This window comes from Enoplosus armatus, chromosome 7, assembly GCF_043641665.1.
Source record: "Enoplosus armatus isolate fEnoArm2 chromosome 7, fEnoArm2.hap1, whole genome shotgun sequence".
NCBI lineage: Eukaryota > Metazoa > Chordata > Actinopteri > Centrarchiformes > Enoplosidae > Enoplosus > Enoplosus armatus.
The window spans coordinates 9,944,069-9,963,913 of record NC_092186.1 but is presented as its reverse complement, the minus strand read 5'-3'; the positions used below and the strand labels follow the sequence as shown (position 1 = coordinate 9,963,913).

The 19,845-nt window shown below is 42.8% G+C and overlaps 1 protein-coding gene across 1 annotated transcript in view; it reads left to right on the top strand.

Moving 5' to 3' along the window:
* The first annotated feature begins 1,967 nt into the window (after positions 1-1,967).
* The window catches only part of ncanb (neurocan b), a 94,710-nt gene continuing 76,832 nt past the window's right edge, over positions 1,968-19,845 (top strand). Inside the window, exons 1-4 of the mRNA XM_070909062.1 lie at positions 1,968-2,040; positions 13,924-14,153; positions 14,268-14,436; positions 18,142-18,316. Coding sequence (XP_070765163.1) covers positions 1,968-2,040; positions 13,924-14,153; positions 14,268-14,436; positions 18,142-18,316 — 647 coding nt within the window. The remainder of the gene's footprint in view (positions 2,041-13,923; positions 14,154-14,267; positions 14,437-18,141; positions 18,317-19,845) is intronic.

The following is a 19,845-nucleotide window of genomic DNA, read 5'->3' as shown; positions in this document are numbered from 1 at the left end:
TAGCTTATTTTAAATGCAGTCAAAAAGCATATGAGTGAATTATGCTCTTAAAGTAAGCGGTAGCAGTTAATTTTCATCCCTTAAAAGGACTAAATGAGTTGTGAAGTTGAGTGATTTTCATCTGTCACAAATAATGTGAATCTACACCAAACACCCAGAGACCCTTAAATCCGCTTCCATTCAGCCGCAGCACAGCGGAGGTATTTGGTATGAGGTCAATGCTTTTGTCCTTGGCTGTACCTTTGAGATTGAGTCCGAGCGACCGGCGCTGCTGTAACTGACACTGGCTATCTGTGTCTAGCATCTCCACTACCAGCCGCCAGATCCCCTCCTCCCCCCTTAGCTTCTCTCCTGCCCTCAGGCCCCGCTCGGCCCGCCACATCCCCAGAGATGCCATATTCATTATTTACACCCAGGGTTTCTCAGGCCCCACGGCAGGGGCTGACCTACCTCATTTGGTCTCTGTCCCCTGGCTTTTGTGACACACACATCTTAGCCGATATTCACATATACACAAATAAATGCACACATTTTAAGTGCGCACACATGCAGGTACAAGAAAATTACCTCAGCCTCGTTCATCTTTTCCCGTCTCTTGTTTGCTCGCTTGCTCTCGGCTGCTGTAAGCACTCAGACAGCCACGCAGATAAAACTGAAGAGTTGTGTTACACTGAAGACTTTTTTGCTAAAAAAACATTCAGCCAGCCCCACGAGATGTACACTGAGATAGTCACTTCACAATATATTTTTTATGCTCCACATCAAAACAAGTCACTTCTCTCAAAGAGTTAAAGTGGAAACCAGGCGTGTGTGTGTGTGTGTGTGTGTGTGTAAGACTTGAACAAAATTCCCCAGTTACTTCACACACAAAAAAACTGTGTCCAAATAAACCTATGCAGGCATACCATAGACGGCTCCTGTCAACCTGGCTCTCAAATAGATATTTTTCTATGTTTAATGTGACAGCATCGACGTCACTTTGATATTTTTCTGCTCGGCAGAGTTTTCAGCACACCGTGTGCAACAAGGGAACCCAGAGGTCCATCATGTTAGATTTGGCTCTAGTGCTCTTATCTGGCTGTTTCTATTGTTGAATTGCATCAGTATCTTTCCCTGTCGTGCAGCATTTCTGCCCAAATAATCCCTCTTCTTTCTGCACACAGCTGAGTTGGTATTCTCTGTTAATCCCACGACACATAAAAAACAACAAACAAGCTTTTATTTACAAGGTAAACTGTATATTGAATTTTTCTACCAGAGATTTTGTCTCATATGTTGATGGCAGCAGCTCTTTTATCCAAAAATCTAACCTTTACAATGACGGTACTTTAGTCAAGAACATTTAAACAATTTTATCATCTGGATAACTTTGACATTGGTGGCTCAATGTTAGTGTAGATTTCAGTCCGAAGACATGCAAGCCAGGTGGCTTAAAGTGAGCATCTGCGTCCATGTAACACCCTGGGAAAGTTGCCAGTTTACCACATGCAGCCTGGTTTTTCTCTGCCTTCTCTCCAGTGCATGCTGGGATAGGTTTAACCACCCTGTGACCCTGAATAGAAAAAACAACTGGTAAAGACAATAGAGGAATGAAGCCTTTTTAAATTTCATTGAGACAGTACTTGTTTGTGAAGTGTAAAGATAAAACCTTATTTGGCCACATTAAGTCAAGTTTACTTGGATAGCCATTAACAGCCCTTAATCACAGTTGTAGTCTCAAAGTGCTTCAGAAGACTTAGAAAAGACCTAGAAATTATTAAAATGAAGAATGAATTGACCCTCTCTCCTGAGGCACCTCGCTGAGAAAAAGGAAAAGCTCCAATGAAAAGGGTTTAGAAACTGGTGACTCATCCGAGCGTGCAGTGTGTGTCAGACGAGCCTCACAAGGGCAATGTGTTGATTTCACTTTCCTTTGTGTACTCACATTCCCTCCCTCTCTCTTCGTCTCTGTCTCCAGGTGCAGCAGGATGCAGGGCGTACTGCCTGTGTGTGGACTGCAGCCCCTGCTGGCCCTCCTTCTGCTTCAAACTGTGGGCTGTGGTAAGTCCTCATTAATGAAAATGAGAAATGAAAATTAGATTGAAATCAATCTCTTCTAAACTTCTAAATTGTACATTTGATAGACTACTTGTGAAATACCCTCTATAGATAACAACACTGTGAGTTTGGATCCACCTCCTGTCACGTGACGTGAGATAAATGATGTCCCCAGTGAGATTACACTTCGACGAATATATGCTTAAAGAGCTGGTTGTAGAGCGTGCAGGGAAGCAGAGGGACTGGGTGAGAGGCAGAGTGAAGTGTGATAAAGGTAATCAAGCATGTCCTTCCAATCAAAGTTAAGCAAAACCCACTTCACGTCCAGGAAGCACGCAATCACCCTCTTTATACTCTCAGCCAAGCACTGTTGAGAATGAATCAAAAAGAGAGAAAAAAGAAAGAAAACATTGATATGGTAAAGTATTCGTGCAGAATAATTGAAGTCTCAGGTATTGCTTTTCACTTTCTGTTTGCTCTTTAGAGGTCAAAACTACTCCAGCACCGCTTGTAGTCTGAAGAGCAACTTTATTGGGAGACAAACGTGTTTCATTGTGGTTTGTTAACAGTCCCACCGACAGACATTTCCCTTCTAAGCTTCTCACATGGTTTCATTTCAATAACTGTTCGAGGCCCAAAGAGGTAAAATGCTCCATTATTTCACAGAAAGCTGAGATTATAGGAAAGTCCAAAGGTCTGTCTCTGTAGGGATCCTTTTCATTATGTTCTCAAACACTTAGAATAACAATATGAGCCTGTCAGCACTTATAGTGGACGTAGTTTCGATGGGCACAATTGCCTGCAAGGATTACGTTGCAGCCATTGCAGCCTGTTCGCGGCTGCCAACTGAGGCGATCTACTGGACCAATTCCGAAACTTTTGGTAACTATTAATCATTTAGACCACAAAATTTGTAAAAAAAAAAAATAATGCCCAGGTTTAAAAAATACCAGATATGCCCTTTAACAGGACTCTTACTCGTAATGGAGTATTTCATACAATTTTGTGTTGGTACTTGTTCTTAAGTAAGGGATCGTAGGACTTCTTCCACCACTGCAAACAACCCACTCCTGCAAAATGTCCTCATTCCTGCCTTTTCATTGGCACAATTACAGCTCACACTGGCTAACACTACGTAGCCAGACTGTGGAAAACAAATGAGCATTCATGAGCAAGTGAGCATCAGATTAGTAAAATGAATGACCCACCTAACATCCATGAATAAATGGTCACAATTTGTGTTTGGTGTTCGTGTCGTGAGAATCACTTGTTACTTCTCCTCAGTGAAGTTGACATTTGCTTTGCCTGTCAGTCTGTCCATTCCTTTCTGTCTCCTCATAATAGTGTTCATATCTTGAGCACTTGGCAGACCTTCACAGCTTTGCAGCTAGTGCACTTATTGCTCTCAATTCATCCACTCAACATCAATTCCAAGGAGAGGCGAAAATATAGGAAATAAAGAAGAAAAACAAATCTCCACAGCTCACATTCATCCTCTCGGCCCTTTTTAAGAGCGAAAAACGATTTTGATATTTTGTTAAATCTCTGAGATATTTATTACAAATGTATATTTGCAGAGCTCATTAAAATTCGCTTTGATTCGGCTGAAAAGCTGGAGTTTAGGATCTTAATCCTCTCATTATGTGTCAGCAAGTTATCCAAACTCTGGAGAGCGACTTGACATTTTGCATTTCTTTGCATATCTGTTTTACAGGCTTTTTTTAAACCCTCGGTTTTGAGAAGGACAGTGTGACAGGGAAACATGTAACAGGGGTTTATCAAAATAAAGTAATGGAGGTTTCAGTGTCACACAGCGACTTACACAGAAACTTATGCGACACTCTGAGTCATTTGTCGATCTGTACGTCTGCTCTGGTTGCCCAACAGCCTCCCTATCTGTCTGTTTGGCAGTTTTATCTGTCTATTCCACAGAGCTCTGCAGGGAAGAGTATGCAATGCAAGCATTCACATCCCGGAGTCCTTCTTTGCTCTCTCTATACTCTCCTTGCACTCCCTTGCTGTGTATTTGTGTGTCTGCATGTGTTTGTAAGTATGCAGGACAGACTGCACGCCCCCTCAGTGCTCTCAGTGGCCTCCCCGACCGTCTGCTCCTCTCTGTATTGTATTGTTTCTGCCTTCTGTGGAGGTAAAAAAAAACAAAAAACAACGGACCTGGCACTGAGGCCTTTCTGTGACTCAGGGCTCGTATTCGCAGGCAGAGAGATGATGAAAATGGAGCCAACTCCTCTGTCTTTCTCTATGTGTGTACATGTTTGTGTGGAAACCCTCGGGTTACATCTGCCAGGTAGTTTATGCAGCCAACTTGCTGAGCAGCACACACTGTAGCTCACACACACACACACACAGAGCATCTCTGAGGAGCCGGATAATACACTCGCATGTGCCTTTCAGAGTGTATATGTCATGCAAAAACACCCTCCTTGCCTCTGCTTTGGAGGAGTTTAGTTTTTGAGGGCATTAACATCTCCTGTTCTTGCTTTCTTTCTCTCCATTCCTGCATTTTGTGCTTTTTTCTTCGGCTGAGTGACTCTGGAAATAGTCAATGGGAGGTAGAGGACTACAGGGAGGGTTGGCACTAAAGCTCACCCTGTGACACTTTGCTTGACAGCCCAGAGATTGGAAAGAGGGTGGGGGAGGAGGACAGATTAGGGGTTAGCTTTTTGCACGTGTGTGTGTGTGTGTGTGTGTGTGTGTTGATGATAACGTGAGCATGCCTGCACCTTTGTACAAGCACTGCTGTGCGTGTACGTGTGTTTATGAATTTCAAAATGTTGGCTGCGTGCCACTCGAGATAAATGTATCATTATGCTTCAGAGGATGCAAAATTAGTCACGGCAGCAGCCTGCGGGGAGTTCCTGCGAGGTCTGACATGGCCTATAGGAGTCAGTTCAGACAGGGAGGAAGCTGCAGTGAGACGGTTAATATTTGGCACCAAGAGAGGAAGAGGAGGAGGCAAGAGGAGGCAGTCTGGGTCACAAAGGGTTTGAGGGATGATTAGAGCGTACAGTAAGCGTGGGGGAATTGTGAAATTGGGAGATAATACCTGAACACCAAGAGAGGTGGAGTGTCAGTGTTACTTTTAGCAATATTTTGATTTAGTTTTTAGCGTTGGTCTTTTGATGTGAATGGGTTTTTTTTTTTACTATATTTTAGTAATTTAATTATTGTCAGTTTTAGTCCAAAAAATGACATCTTAGTGTATTTTTTGTCAGTAAAATTTGAGTCTCATTTTTGATCTTGCACATATTTCTACTGATAGCCCATAAACATGAAATATACTCAACTTACTGTAACATTATATCCACATTCACAGTCCTTCATAATGTTACATTGACGTTAGCTTAGCATACAATATGTGATTCTGCAGATGCATGCAGGTCATTACTGTAAGTAAGACTGCATTACCTGTGATTTGTCCATCTTAACTTTTTACTTTGTTTTAGTCTCGTATTTGTATAAAAAGTACATTATAAATAAAGTCATTTTTGTTGACAAAATGAACACTGGCGAAGTGAGGTGGGGATGGGGAATGAGCGAGAGATAAGAGAAAAGGGGAGCATGATAAAAATGTCGGCGAGGGAACCCTAAAGAGGGAAAACAGAGGTGTAAGAAAAGAGCCAGGGAGGAGGGAAACAAGAGTGAGAGAGAGAAAGACGAGAAAAGACAGGAACATATGGAGAGGAGAAATAGAGCGCCGTAGAAAAGAAACATCAGGGAGATGAGAGGAGGAGTACAAGGGAGGAAGGAGGAGGAGGCAGGTGAGATTTGGAGGGATGTTTTTGGGGAGAAAATCTCAATCGAGAGAATGTCAGCATGGCGACATCATTTCCAAACCCTGCGTGATGTCCGCCTGGCAGACCTGCTGTGCCTACAGTAGACGGGCAACACACACACACACACACACACACACACACACAGATGCAGAAAACTTCAGAGTGTCTTGGAATGGTTTGTGTGAACTTGTGTAACTTTGCATCTTCATTTGCGCGTGTGTGTATCTTTGCATATTTGAGAGTGTATGTACTTCCCGTAGGGGAAAGGTGGCTGCACTGCAGTGATACACAGACCAGTGATCAAACACAGTGGGAAGAGATGGAGGAAACCAGTCCCCCCTCATTTAATTTACATTATACAGTACATATGCTCAGATCTGTTCTTTGTGTGTGTGTGTGTGTGTGTGTGTGTGTGTGTGTGTGTGTGTTGTTCTGCCCTGATCAGAAGCTCTTTCCCCCCTTTTTCCATTTGTAGTGCCTCTGTTGCCATGGTTATCATTTTTGGGCTTGGTCGCCTCAACATCTTTCTCTCTCTCTCTTCCTAATCGGTAACGTATCAGTGTTTAAGAGCAGCCACCACTCTTTTCATGTTATTTTCTCCATGTCCCTTGTTTTCTCCATTTGTCTCTGTGCGTCATCCAAGGTCTTGTTCAAAAGGATGCATTTCTCAACATCCCGCAACAAAACAACAAAGACAGTGAGCAGTTTTGTCAGACCAGCCGCTCGCACAGAAACAAACCCACACTTGCTGCCGCCGTCCTTGAGATGTTTTATTCATATCAGAAGATACAAATCCCACTTCCCACTGGTTGTGAATAGTTATACTGTACTCTTTCTTGCCCTGTTTTTTAATCCAATGTTTATAGTATTTCAACAGGAAATATCATATTTTGTTTATAATATTTCCCTTAAATGATACGGTAGGATCAACTAACTTGTATAACAATGTTAAGTGCAGTGTGTGTACAGTGTGCATACAAATACTTGTTTTTGTATGTTTGTTATTGGGGTCAAGCCTTATGGTTTCATATCATTTCTTAGAAAGAAGCTGACGTGTAACTTCATATAAACTTAATGTCAATTCCAGGGAAGGTTCCTGGAAAGCACTCATGGTAACTAAAGTGTAAGTAAGTACATTCACTCCACCACATGTTCGAGAGAAATGTTGTACTTTACTACATTTATTTGACGACTGTAGTTACTTTGCCGGTTCAGATTCCACATGCAAAATATTTGCTTGTCAAATACAATCTAATGTATATTAAACTACAACAGTATATACAGTTGTTAAAACTGGCTCCACCTCTACCAGCTGCAACATTAAAATGCTTCTTATGTTTTAAAGCATCAATAATATGATCCCCTCTCTAATGATCCCCTCTGAAAGGGGTCAAATTTAGAATTCAGGACTTTTACTGCTAACAGAGTATTGTTACTTAAGTAAAGGAGTAGTACTTCTTCTTCTTGAGTCTGATTATACAAGTGATAACATTTGAGACAGTAATACATTTTGTCTCTATTTTCTCTGTACTTACCAAATCGTATAGTTCTTTGCAGGAAACCTTCCAGCAAGTTCTTAGAAAATTATGATCCTGTCAAAGCGTTACCATTAAGTCAATTTAAATGTCTTCTGCTGCACTGCCTTCATGCATTAAACCACATCCATTATGCCCCAGGTTAAAACTGGTGTGTATTAACAGCCTAAGTTTGCCGCTTTGCCCCTTTTTGGTATGTGCGTGCGCTATTGTAATCCTCAGTCCTGAGTTTGTAACTAAATGCATGCAATTCTCTCTGGTCTCCTGTTTTCTAATAATTAGTTGTCGTATTACCCGAAGAATCTGAATACAACGAAAACCAACTCTGAGAATTACAAAAACGGTTTGACCCGAGCCTGCTGCAGTCCAGTTGTTTGTGTTGTATCGGCTGTCATTTCTTAATACAGTGATCAACGAAAAAGTGGCAAGCCTCCATCAGACGGCTCGTCTGTCATGATTTATGACCTACACACGTTTCTGCACAAACACACACACAAACACATAATCAGCTGACACGCAGGCAGCTGGAGTGGAGTGGCGGCGACAGGAGAGGATGCACTCGATCAGTCCCGGCAGCTCTTGACTGGCAGGCCGACGGGTTTGATGCGGGCAAATTGAAGACAAAGGGGCCTTTATCATTGTAAAAAACCCATAGCAGGCACCTCGGAAAGAGAGAGAGAGAGAGAGAGAGAGAGAGAAAGAGAAAGAATAAGAAAGAGAGGGAGAGATCAAGGAATGATGTTTGCAATTGTGTTCCTATTACAGAGAAAATGCCATTACCGCCCACCCTGTGCCTGTGTGCAGCTCCGCGCCAGCCACATAAAGGCTCTCCGACTGTGTTTAATAATTTGAGAGCAAACCGAAGACAGATGGGCCAATGGTGATGATCACGTAGATGCCACTGTGAACCAGTGGAAAGAAAATAAGAAAACCTGAGCTCTATCTGCAAGTCATTGGAAGTGGAGCTTCCAGGAGGAAGTGGAGGGTGTGTCCTCTCACACCGTGCCCTTCTCAACACTCATACAGACAGACAAAGACGCAGGACAAGGTCAATAAAAGATCGGCTGTTAACATTTAACAAAGTCCCAGCATACTGGCTTGGACTTTACAATCCAATGTTTTCCAGTGGAGGACTTTTACTGAGCACACATGCTCTTTTTCAGCACCTTCCTTGCTTTGTATTGACATTCAGCTTCAGTATTTCCTCTCCTTTTTATCGCCCAGCAACCAGGTGAGCTTTGTTTGGAAAAGGGTGCCAAAGAGCAATATGAAACACAGATAGATATCCAAACAAAAGACAGTCTCTTGGGGGTTAAGCTTGTGATAACATTTCCATCTAAATGCAGATTTGATATAGCGATGCCAATGGGGCCCTCGCTAGTTTACATTCATTACCACAGAGGAAGAGAGCAATGTTTTTTTTCTTATTTTCACCTGCTCTCCTTCACGATGTAATTTAGACTTTTCAAGAGGGGATCTGCAATTGATTTCATTTGGTTTAGTTGTGCAAATTGCAGCACCAGTCAGGAAACAAAGATAAACATTTGTCCAAATAAAGTGGACAGAAAGAGTGAAAGGGGGAGAGAAAATGAGATTGTGATTGGAAAGCTTGGTTGGCTTTATTTGTGACACTGTCTTTCTATTGGAAACCTAAGAAGCATAATGTTGCCCAAATGGTGCTTATCCAGGTGGAACCTGGCTAGAAACCGGCAAGCAGATTAAGCATTATTGATGCCTCTTAGCTAAAGAATAAATTTGCCTGTTTTTGTAGCAAGCTCTCGGCAAGGTGGTTCAGAAATTGAAGCTTGATTGTCTTCTGGGACCACACTTTACTCTTTGTGTGTCTGTGTGTGTGTTTGAACGGGAGGGGCACATGTGAGTGTGTGGTAAACAAAGATGAGTGCCACATCCTCGAGGGGGATAAAGCAAGCAAAGAGAGTGACAGCAGGGAGTGGAATCTGATAGACTCTTATGAAAGATGTGTTTTTTGAGCGAGTTTGAGTGTAAGTGTGTGTGTGTGTGTGTGTGTGTGTGTGTGTGTGTGTGTGAGCATGAATGTGTCACTATGTCTTAACACACCTCCTGCCAAATCACAAAAGTGCATCTCTACTTTTTCCATCATATCTTCTTGACTCCTTTTCCACATCACATCACTCCAATTTCCCCGTTACACATACCTCCAGCCTTTTCCACTTCCTTTTTCTGTTTGCGTATTTTCCCCCCCTCGCCTCCTTCCACCGCTCACAATCCTACAACGTGTTAAGCTGGAGTCAATTCTGCTTGTTCATCTTTTCCATAGCGTCGGATTTTTCCTATGTCAGTGTGAGAGAAAAAGTACATTGCTGCTGCCATCAAGTAAAACAAATTCAAAAAGTGAATCAGTTTTCCTCTGCACCTTCTCTTATCGCAGAGCGCATGACTGGGCAGGCCTTGTGGACCACTACTGAACTGTACTGAGAGAGCCAGTTGTCAGTAATTGTTGCCATAATTGTCAGTTTAATCTGCAGTCACTGGAGTATTTGGAGTGCCTTTGTTAATAAAAATGAGATATACAACATTAGACAATGTTGCGTCTGCTCTGCCAAAGATGATAATGATGATAGTTTCAAAACAAATTCTTCAAACAGATTCTTTACGAAGGATAGTAGTCAACCTTGATTACGTAACAGATACTCTGTGATTAACTTAAAGCCATATTTCGACGAAACCGCTTATTCGCTTTCTTGCTGAGAGCGAGATGAGAAGAGTAATACCACTCTCATGTCCGTATGGTAAATATGACGCTACAGCCAGCATCCTGTTAGCTTAGCATAGCATAAGGACTGGAAACGGGGGAAATGACTAGCCTGGCTCTGTCAAATGGCAACAAAATCTAGATATAAAATGTCAGTTCGTGAGCTTTAGAGATGCTTGAGCCAGGCTTGCTATTTCCCCCTGTTTCCAGTCTTTGTACTAAGCTAAGCTAACCAGCTACTGAATGTAACCTTGTATTGAATGGAGATTCAATAGAGATTCAATAGAGACTCATTTAACTCTCTGCCAGAATGGAAATAAGCGTATTCCTATAAAATGATTTTTCCTTACGCACAAAAAGATGTTTTTGTCAGAAACACTGGTCTTGATCAGGGTAGTCATTGTTGGCCACCCACACAGCTTTGCTTGTTTATTCCTCACCTCTCTTCTCGTCTCCTCTTATCCCTCTGCCTTTGAAGGCCTCATGCATTTTGTTTCACAGGTCACTTCACTCCACGGCCTGAACTCCTCTTGAGTGCGAAACGAGAGGCCATTTCAGAGCACAAATCCCGTTTGATGCTGCCATGCGGAGCAACATAGAACAGTTGGTGAGGGAGTCAGACAAGTAGCGCTCGTCTAAGACGATGTCACTGGGAGAAGCAGAGAAGTGGGTATTTATGTGTGTTTATGCATCTGCAGGGAGGAGAAAATGTGATGGGAGGGCTGATGTTAAGCTATCAGGGAAGAGGCACTCAGCCTCTTAGCTTGAGCAACTGCAACAGCATAACGGCTGCAGGAATGAGCAATGACAGCTATTCACATGTCTGCTATTTGTGTGGAATGAAAAATGGTGGTTTGAAGGAAAGGCAGGGCAACTTTATTTGTGTAGCACATTTCATACTCCAGGGCAATTCAATCTGCTTTAAAGGGTAATGCAAATACAGAAAAGGTAAAAGATTTAGAATTTAAAAAGTGCAGAAATACAGGCAAGCGACGCAAAAGATACAACATTTAGAAATAAACTAGTACAGTGTAAATCAAGTGCAAATAAAAAGATAAAAGAACACAGCAAATACTCATTTACACATTACATTTAGATGCACAATTAAATTAAATTGAAAATTAAAATTAAAAAGGCTATTTAAAAGCTAAGCTGAGAGGATACATTTTTAGCCATTACTGGGTAGAGTAGGCTGTGTAGAATAGGAATGTGTTTAGCTTTGACCTAAAAGTGGTCAGCTTCAGGGCTTGTCTGATATCATCAGAGGTTATTCCAGGTCTGTGTTGCATGATAACAAAATGCTGCTTCACAGTGTTTTGTTCTAACTCTCGGGACAACCAGTAGGCCAGTCCCAGATGTCCTCAGGGTGCTAGGAGGTTCATATGGTACAAGCACGTCAGAGATGTATTTGGGCTTAGAGCCACAGACTGATCTGTAGACGAGCAGCACGACTCTCTGAGTGACAGGTAGCCAGTGTAGGAATTTTAAAACTGTGATGTGGTCACATCAAAGAGACTACCTTCAAGGACACATTTCAGACTAAATACCAGTTAATTTGGGACGGCTTGTCCAATTGGGAAAAATCAGATTTTTGGGTCAGTGGTTAGGGGTAGGTTTAGGGTGTGAATCTAAGTCTATGTAATGTCTCCAGAAGTGACCTATTCAGTGTTCCATGAATATCAAATGAGAGATGAGATGTTTTCACTTGTGAGAGTGTTCCAGGGCGCGCACACACACACACACACACACACACACACAAACACACGCATGCACCTCATACAGCACATCCACTATCTGCAAAATTGGCAATCAAAGATGAGGCAACTGATTTCAAAGTTAAATCTAAATCTGAAAAACCAAATCCTGAAAATATAACAAAAACACTCTTCTTCTATATTCTTCTATCATATCTTTAAGTATATAGGCTGAAGATGAAACAGAATAAGATTTCCAGATGAAAATTAAGTAGGCAAGTAGGCGAACTGAAATGCTCATCTGAAAGCTGGCAGGTGGTCGGGGGAGGAAGGGGAGGAAGGGGAAAAGAGAATGACAGGAGATGGGGAGAAAAATGACAGGAGCAGAGAGAAGGACGGAGAGGTTGAGCGACTCGTGCAGCGATGTGCTTGTGACCGCTGGAAAAACATCATTCTACCAATCTGCCATTTAATTACAGACAGGAGGGGCCACCCCTGTGGCGTGTAGTGCTTTAACGTGCATCCAATCAAACAGGAGTGGCGCAGGACACACAGAAAGTGTGTAGTGGAAACTGACACTAATGAAAAGAAATCAATAGGCTCATTTTCTCCACTGTTCCACCCACATAGACAGTGCTTCTTTCTGTTCTTCCATTCTTTTATTTCTCTCTCTCACTTCTCTTTGTCTTCTCATGTTTCATTCATTCTTAACAGCTTGACATTAGATTTTCCTTTTCCTGGTCAAATTATATTTTTTAATTTAATCATTTCTGACTGACACTGAAAGAAAAAATAATGATTTATTAATAAAGGAATCAAGACTAGCCATGCTAGGGGCTCTGTGAGACTGTATTTAGGCACAGTGGTGCTTCGAGCTAACATGCTCACAATGACAATGCTAACATGCTAAGCTGATGTTTACGAGGTAATGTTTACCATGGTCACCGTGTTAGTTTAGCGTGTTAGCATGGTAACGTTCATAAACCAAAGTAGTGAAGTGAAACCTGATCATGGCGCGACATGAAAACTCAGAGAATCACTCAAGTGGGTGCATTTCATCCTAAGGGGGACATGAGTGTCTGAACTGAATTTCATGGCAATCCATCAAATCGTTTTTGAGACACTCAAGTCCGGACCAAAGTGGTGGACTGACCGTCAGACCATCATAGCTGTCCCTTGAGTCAAGCCGCTGGTGTGGCTAGCTGATTGAAAATGCATGCATTGATGCTGGGCTTTGGGGCAAAGTAGATTACTAGTAGACATAGTGACGTGTTTTTTTCTCAGTAGTGAGAAGAAAGGGAATAGTGATTGATAAGGGAGCTAGACAAGAGTCAGATTAGGCTTAAGGCTTTGCAGGTAAACCTCATTCACACACTGTGCACACTGGATAAACAGACGCAGATAGAGCTCAGAGATGATAACCTGTATTACTGTTTTGTTAGAGTGGAATTCACATTTCCTTCTGCAATGTAAATGAGCCACCTCTGTCTTTTCAGGCAAGGTGACACAGGATTAGAGTATCATAATAATGTATGATATGACTCTACCAGTGTAAAATGAGTTTTACACTCGTTGGGAAAAAAGACAACAGAGAAAAATGCAGTGGAACATTGCAGAATATTGCTGAACAAAACGGCTGATACCAGAGCTCTTCTGAACACACCGCACTCTGAATTTCGTGTAATGACAGCCTTTCTCTTGGTCATCAGTCGCTTTGATGAAAGTAATATTTGGATCTCTATGGTGGTGGTGGTGCTTTAACCTGCAAAGAGGTGATATTGATCCCATAATGCATATCCAGGTTTGATGTATGTCTTATGAAAGGACTTTTGATGTCTCTCCTCCACAGTTCAGCCCTGCCTCCCACTGTTCAGGTAGCGCAGTAATGGTCTGCTGGATCAATGACCAATAATCAGAGTGACACAATGAGCCTCTGTTCTTTCCCTTTTACTATACAAACAGGATGATCTGATGGAACAAAAGAACCTGGAAGGAAAGCATGTTTTCTTCTACAAGAAGCAATTAACTAACGTCTTTTCCACGTAATGAGAAAGGACGTCCCGTGGCTTCATTTACAAGACGGCATTGATTGTCCTCTCCTGTCTTCTCCTCTCCTCTCCTCACGTCAGGCGTAACCAACGCCGACACTATGGTGAATATGCGGAAGGTGACCCATCAGACCATTAGCGAGGAGCTGTCCAAAACCGTTCTCCTCCCCTGCCTCTTCACCCTCCGCCCCAGTGCCAGTTCATCCCACGAGCCCCCCAGGATCAAGTGGACCAAGGTTTGGGGCCAGAGAGGCTCCGACGGCCTGCAGAAGGAACAGTCGGTCCTGGTGGCCAAAGACAATGTGGTCAAGGTATAATAAAGTCTGAGAGGGACCATGTGAAATGTTTGATTTCACGCTTTTGGAAAAATACGAATGGCTCAGTGGTGTTTTAATTGTTTCCCTCTCTCATTTTAATCCCACCAGGTGAAGAAGGCCTTCCAGGGACGTGTAACACTGCCTGGTTACAATGAGAACCGCTACAATGCCAGTCTTGCTCTGTCAGGGCTACGTTCTAGCGACTCTGGTCTGTACCGCTGTGAGGTTGTGGTGGGCATCAATGACGAGCAGGACACAGTTCCCCTGGAGGTCACAGGTGAATAAGATATAGACATTTTTTCCAACTAAGGGGGGGGGGGGGGGGGGGCAAGTACGTTATAGGTGGTTCACATTTTGAGGAAACATGCTATAAGTTATCAGGTTGCCCGCTGCTACAAGCCGGTAAACTTCCCTAGAGTTGATCTTTAGAATTATCAAGTAATTTCTAACTAAATGATCGAGAACCCAACAACTACTCAGCCTGTCGCCAGGTCATAAAGCTCAAATACATTACAGCAATATTTAAGAGGTTTAAACAAAAAACACTGCCTGTTATTCGAGAAAGGGAAAATTTAAATATTCCTCTGGGAGGTAGCTTTTGCTAGCCAAGCAATGTGCACTGAGGCACAATGTTAGTAACAATGACCAAGATAAGTTAATAAACCTTTAATCTCCTTTATGTTATTAATTAGCAAGGTAGCACCCATAGCAGGATTTGTTTTAATCTGATAGATATGCGTTTGAATGTGTTGTGCAGTGATATTAACACTGGACAGTCACAGCACTAAAGCATTTGTGGAATAGGGAGAGAAAGAGCCAGCGAGAGAGAATCTGCTGCTACCCTCATAAACCTGATTGTTTCTGTGATTCAGTATCATCTCTTAGCATATGCATGTTTTCACCTACACAAAGTATTCTCTCAGCAAATCAGCACTCCACTGTTTGGTTGTGTACAGCTCCCCCAATTGCTCCCAAGGTCTGCCACTATGAATAATAATGACCCTGTTTTCCATGTCAGGCTAATATAGCCATTACACCCCTGGTTGTTTACTGTCCGTGTAGAATGTATGATGATGGGGAAAAGGTGAGGCAACTAGAACACATTAAACATCATTGACCTGGGCCACTCAGGTGCTGTTCATGCACTGAAAGCCTAATGAAACCAATAAGGTGGGAACGCAGCAGTGTATGCTATTGTCAAATGGTGTCACTCCGACAGCTTTGTGCGGCTTAACTAAATGGGCAAACCATTCACTGCATTCATGCGTCTGTATCCAGGACATCCGTATTTGTGGAATTACCAGACTACTAGACCCGGAGGTAGCTCACTGTAGTAGAACCATAATTACTGTGTCAGAGTATTTTAGCTGCAGAGCTTTCATCAGATTCTTTCCAGGTCACAACTATTTTTAATAATAAGCTATTATCATAATGACTACAGGGAATCACACAATGCATTAGCCACTGTACACTATGCTGCCGCTTCCACAAATCCATGCTAGTGTTGCTAACATCAGCTCTAAAAGCCCTGTAGCCTTTTGTCTTTTCCTCAGACACAGCACGATACAGTGGTTACAACGTGTGTCATTGAGAGGAACACAGATAGCCTCCACTCCATTGCCTGCATATAGCTCAGATGTGCAAACATGAACACGTGTGTGGGAACATTTGTGTGTGCGTGTTTGTACAGGCCACTATGTCTTTATAATTTCAGTATTTCAAATCAGACGCTATCTGGTTTTCTTAAGCAAAGCGAGCACCTCATCCCTCTCCATAAGAGCAATTTACATTTAGTAAGAAAGACCCCTGTCAAAATGCTCGGGAGACCCTGTGTCCTCCCCCTCTTGGCCAATCGATTAACACGCTATGAAAACCACTCCTTCAGAGAGAAACCAATTACGTAGCTGGCGAGGAGTAGCCATCTCCAGGGCTTAGTCTTAATTGGCAGTCACGCTACATGGGAGACCACAGCCGTCCTCACACTAATTCTACTGAGTGCTTAAAGTATTAATTAGCAGGTATTGATACTGCTCAGCTATATCAATATCATATTAATCCACACTGCCTAAGCCCCGATGAGATGTCCTTCCTCTCTTGCCATCTCTTTCTTAATTTCTCCCCTGCTGCCTTTGCCTTACTCGCTCCTTGCTTAGTCTCCATTTTGTTTTGTCCTGGCACATATTGACTGGTCAATTGGCTGTGTCACCAATTAGAACACAGTGCCATTGATTACATGTGTCAGCCGTTTTCTGTGGTGAGATATGGCTGCCCACCATTAACTGGTGTGAGGACAATAGATAGTATGTCAGCACTAGACATGGTGAAAGCATATTGTAATATAAACAACTTCTGCACAAGATAGTTTTAGTAAGATTCCTCATAGTTGCAAACTTAAACTGTTTTAAATATATTCATGTCATTAATACAGTTTATACAGTCTGTAGTCTGCATTTCTAAATCCCTCTTTTAATATGTGTGGCTCTCCATACCATTGTTAGTAAGATGGGGAATCCTGTATCTCCTCCGTCTTTTGATTAGTGTAATGTCTGTGTTGGCAGACACACAGGCAGTTAATCAGCTTGGGGACTGACGATGTTAACGTTAGCCCCATCTCAGGTATGAGCACTCCCTACATTACTCCATGACTCCGTACATTACTATTTGTTATGAATCGAATTATAAGGCAACGCACAATATGCCGGGACCATTGTGAGTTTTGACAGTCTGGACCCATGAAAGAAAGACAGCTGACGCTAGCTAGACCCCGTCCCTTCTGGAGACTGTGTGGGGATGGGTGGAGATGCAGAGGGTAAAAATAGAGGGATGAGGTATTGGGCATTCAACCCCACATGTGGAATAGGACTTGGTTTCCCATACTGAGAGGAAACCCATTTGTCTCTGTAGCATTTGTATTAGCCAGCCCGCTAGCATCTCTGGTTGGACAAGATCCCACAGTCTCGAAGGACAAATGATGGAAACTGAGAAATTATAAGAAAAGAAACAGAGCAAAAAAGAGAGGATGTCTGCTCCCCATATTGGAGTGTGTGTGTGTGTGTGTGTGTGTGTGTGTGTGTGTGTGTGTGTGTGTGTGTGTGTGTGTGTGTGTGTGTGACACAAACACACATGCTTGCTTTCTTCTCCCATGGCCTGGAGTGCTAATGCTCAAATTGCCACGCAGGCCCCCATCTCGCAGGAATCTCTGTCACTCTCCCAGACAAAGCCAGCGAAGATAAAGGAGCCGTGTTAGTAGCCAGACGCCCACCGGCTTTCATGTCGCTGGATGCTCCTCAGGGGAGCAGCACTGCGTGAATGGCAGGCAAAGGTGGGAGGTGAGGGAACGTTAGATGGACACTTCTGAAGCTATTCCTCTCCCATTTAAGTGGAATATGTGCTCCTTTCACAGCTAAGGGAATTGTCTCTCACTTTATTCCCAGTTGATCTACTTCCAATTTTTATAACCTGACTTTTTTGTATTCCTGTCTACCTCTCCCCATCTCTTTCTGTCTCTGTGGCTCAATACATGCATCTCTTTAAATGCAGTGTATCTCTCTTTTTCTATGTCTGCCTTCTTTGTCTTTCCATCATGAGCGCGGCGGCAGGCAGCAGGGTGACATTGTGTGCTTACTGTTAAAGCAGTAAAATAAACATCATCACTGTTTGTCATCACACTGTATCCAAGGGCAACATCTCTTTTCTCCGATGATAAGCCGACCGACTGTCTGATGCAAATGAGACTCACGTATGCAGGTTGCTGAACCTGAACGCTGTTGTTTCCTCCTGCACAGATGGAACAATGTCAGTACATGATGAGGATGTCTAGAGGGCTATGTGTTTATGTATCTTTGAGCGTGTACATGCTCATGTTTTAATGGCTCAAGGTTGCAGTTCATAAATATTTCTGTGACCCAGAGGTTGCAGGTCATAAATAGTTTCTGGAATATCCTCCCTATGTGCTCTCTCATGCTACATCTCTTTACTCCAGGTGTGGTATTTCACTACCGGGCCCCTCATGACCGCTACGCCCTGTCCTTCACTGACGCCAAGAGGGTGTGTGTGGAGAACTCGGCGGTCATCGCAACGCCAGGCCAGCTGCAGGCCACCTTCGCTGATGGATATGACAACTGTGATGCTGGCTGGCTGTCTGACCAGACTGTACGGTGAGGTTTTACACTCTGCATACTTACACACTGTCAGGTTCAAAAGCTATTGTTTGTCACTGTTGGAATAACTCTCGAGAGGACACTCTTTACTGTCATTATGGTTTCTACTGTGATCCAACGCAACAATCTTTCATAGTGGCAGCATTACTTCAGTCCCCATGTTCATAGTAAAGGGCATCCTCGAGGGTGATATTTCACCACCACTATATACAGAAGAAAGAAACGGTGAAGAAGACTAATTAGCCCTCTGGTTAGAGATGGCATGTCAACAAATAAAACACAGCTACTCATGCGTTATGGGAGTTGTGTGTAATATATGCAGCACCAGCCATTTGACAAAGCCTCAGTCAAGATTCTGTCCTGTATCCATCTTGAGTGTTTTAAAATGTATGTCTACATTTTAAAATGCTGTGAGATTATTCCTCTGATTTACATTACATTGAGAATATCACTTCATCAATAGCCCCTCGTTGTCACATACATTGCAGCTGCATCTGAATATCCTGGTCTAGACAGTAATGCAAGGTTTGCTGACGGCTCTTGTTTGTTGGCCCAGGTTGCTATTTTAAAATCTCTATCAGACGGTTGTTTCAGCTTAATATTTTTGATAATTCGCCACATGATCAAGCATTGTAACAAAAATAAATGCACTCTGCTACTACAAATATGTCTAAAAACAGAACACTTGATGAACTATGTAGAAGGATGAAGTATGGCAGCGTGAAAGCCATTCTGATCTTTTTGCTGTTTTTTATAAACACAAAACTGTGCAACATAATTGGACCTAATTGCTTGTTTGCACACTGGAAAGGCAGTTAACTACCTCTGCCCCCTCTGAGCTGTCAGTCAGGCTACTGCATGTGCTTCAGCTTGCCACCTTCCATAAAGTCCCTCTTAACATTACCAGTCAGAGCTCGTCTCTCAACAGTGTTCTCCATGTCTACATTTTAATTTCAAATCGCTGTTGCTCCAGTAGCCAAGCAGATTGACTGTTGTCGCCCTGACAGTTTTTCACAACCTTCCTGCGGCGCTGCTTCCTTCCCTATTTCTTTCTCTCCTTCCGTCCTACACTCCTGTTGTTTTCACTCGGGAGCTATCTAATTGGTCCAGATCCAGTAGGCTCCAACTGCACATCAGCCAGGAGGAAAGTGTCCAATTAATGCCATGGAAAAAATACAGACATCAGCCATCGCTTCATCAGCCACCAAGCAGAAACAAAGAGGCCAGAGAAACTACAAGACTTAGTTCTCTTGTTATAGTCGGATGGAAACAGGTTGCTATTTAAGAAAAGCACTGCAGGTTTATGATTATGTCCAGGCATGTGTGTCTTCTGCATCTATGTTTGGTTGTGTGTGTTTGTGCATGTGTGTGTGTGTCTTTTCCTAGTACTTCATAAGTCCCTGTATGCCCAGCGTAATCTTTTAATCAGCCTCTTTGCCTGTGCCCTGGTGGTGCTGGAATCAATGTTCTCGTGGAATAATTGCTCAGTTGGAGCCTGAATATAGATCTCTGTTTTCTCAGCCCCA